General features: G+C 34.6%; 1 protein-coding gene across 1 annotated transcript in view; it reads left to right on the top strand.

The window, feature by feature from the left end:
* LOC132019763 (olfactory receptor 6C1-like) overlaps positions 1-459 on the top strand; it is a 67603-nt gene extending 67144 nt beyond the window's left edge. The window contains exon 2 of the mRNA XM_059403337.1: positions 26-459. Coding sequence (XP_059259320.1) covers positions 26-459 — 434 coding nt within the window. The remainder of the gene's footprint in view (positions 1-25) is intronic.
* The last annotated feature ends 371 nt before the right edge of the window (positions 460-830 follow it).

The following is an 830-nucleotide window of genomic DNA, read 5'->3' as shown; positions in this document are numbered from 1 at the left end:
GTTCATACAGCTTGATTACTGTAAGTCCAACGTTATAGACCATTTTACTGTGATTATTTCCCCTTACTACACCTTTCTTGTTCAGACACAAAATTCCTAGAGACAGTGGATTTTTCCTGTGCTGTGTTTACTCTACTGTTCACTTTGGCATTAATAATTCTGTCCTACATATATATCATTAGAACAATTTTGAGGATTCCTTCCACTAGTCAGAGGACAAAGGCCTTTTCTACCTGCTCATCCCACATGATTGTCATCTCCATCTCCTATGGCAGCTGCATATTCATGTACATTAATCCAGCAGCAAAAGACAGAGTGTCTCTGAGCAAGGGTGTTGCTGTGCTAAACACCTCAGTAGCCCCCATGCTGAACCCCTTTATTTACAGCTTACGGAACCAGCAAGTCAAGCTAGCCCTCGTGGACAGGGCAAGGAAGATTGTATTTTTTTCAAGCAAATAAAAAAAATTAAAATGTTGTCATAAATTAGAGACATTGTCAAGAACAAGTAAATAGGAAACCGGGCCTGTAAAAGTCTATGAATATCCACATAATCTCTCTAGAGTTCTATTTCATTGCTTGTATTTCTATTGTCAGCAGTATACTGAAAATATTTGAGAATACTGAGATATATATATATATATATTTCATATATATATTATATATATATATATTTCCACTTAAATTCCAATCATTTTCTCACGCATTTCCTTTCCTTTGAGATTGTCTTTTCACTATCTATGAGACTGACCTCATTTCCTTCTTCTAAATATATTTAAATACCAATTTTTTCACAATGAAACTTAGAAAATCAAAGAAAGACAAAAAGACAC

The sequence above is a fragment of the Mustela nigripes genome, chromosome 6, assembly GCF_022355385.1.
Source record: "Mustela nigripes isolate SB6536 chromosome 6, MUSNIG.SB6536, whole genome shotgun sequence".
NCBI lineage: Eukaryota > Metazoa > Chordata > Mammalia > Carnivora > Mustelidae > Mustela > Mustela nigripes.
Note: the sequence above shows the minus strand (reverse complement) of the source record. Positions and strands in the feature narration are given on the sequence as shown.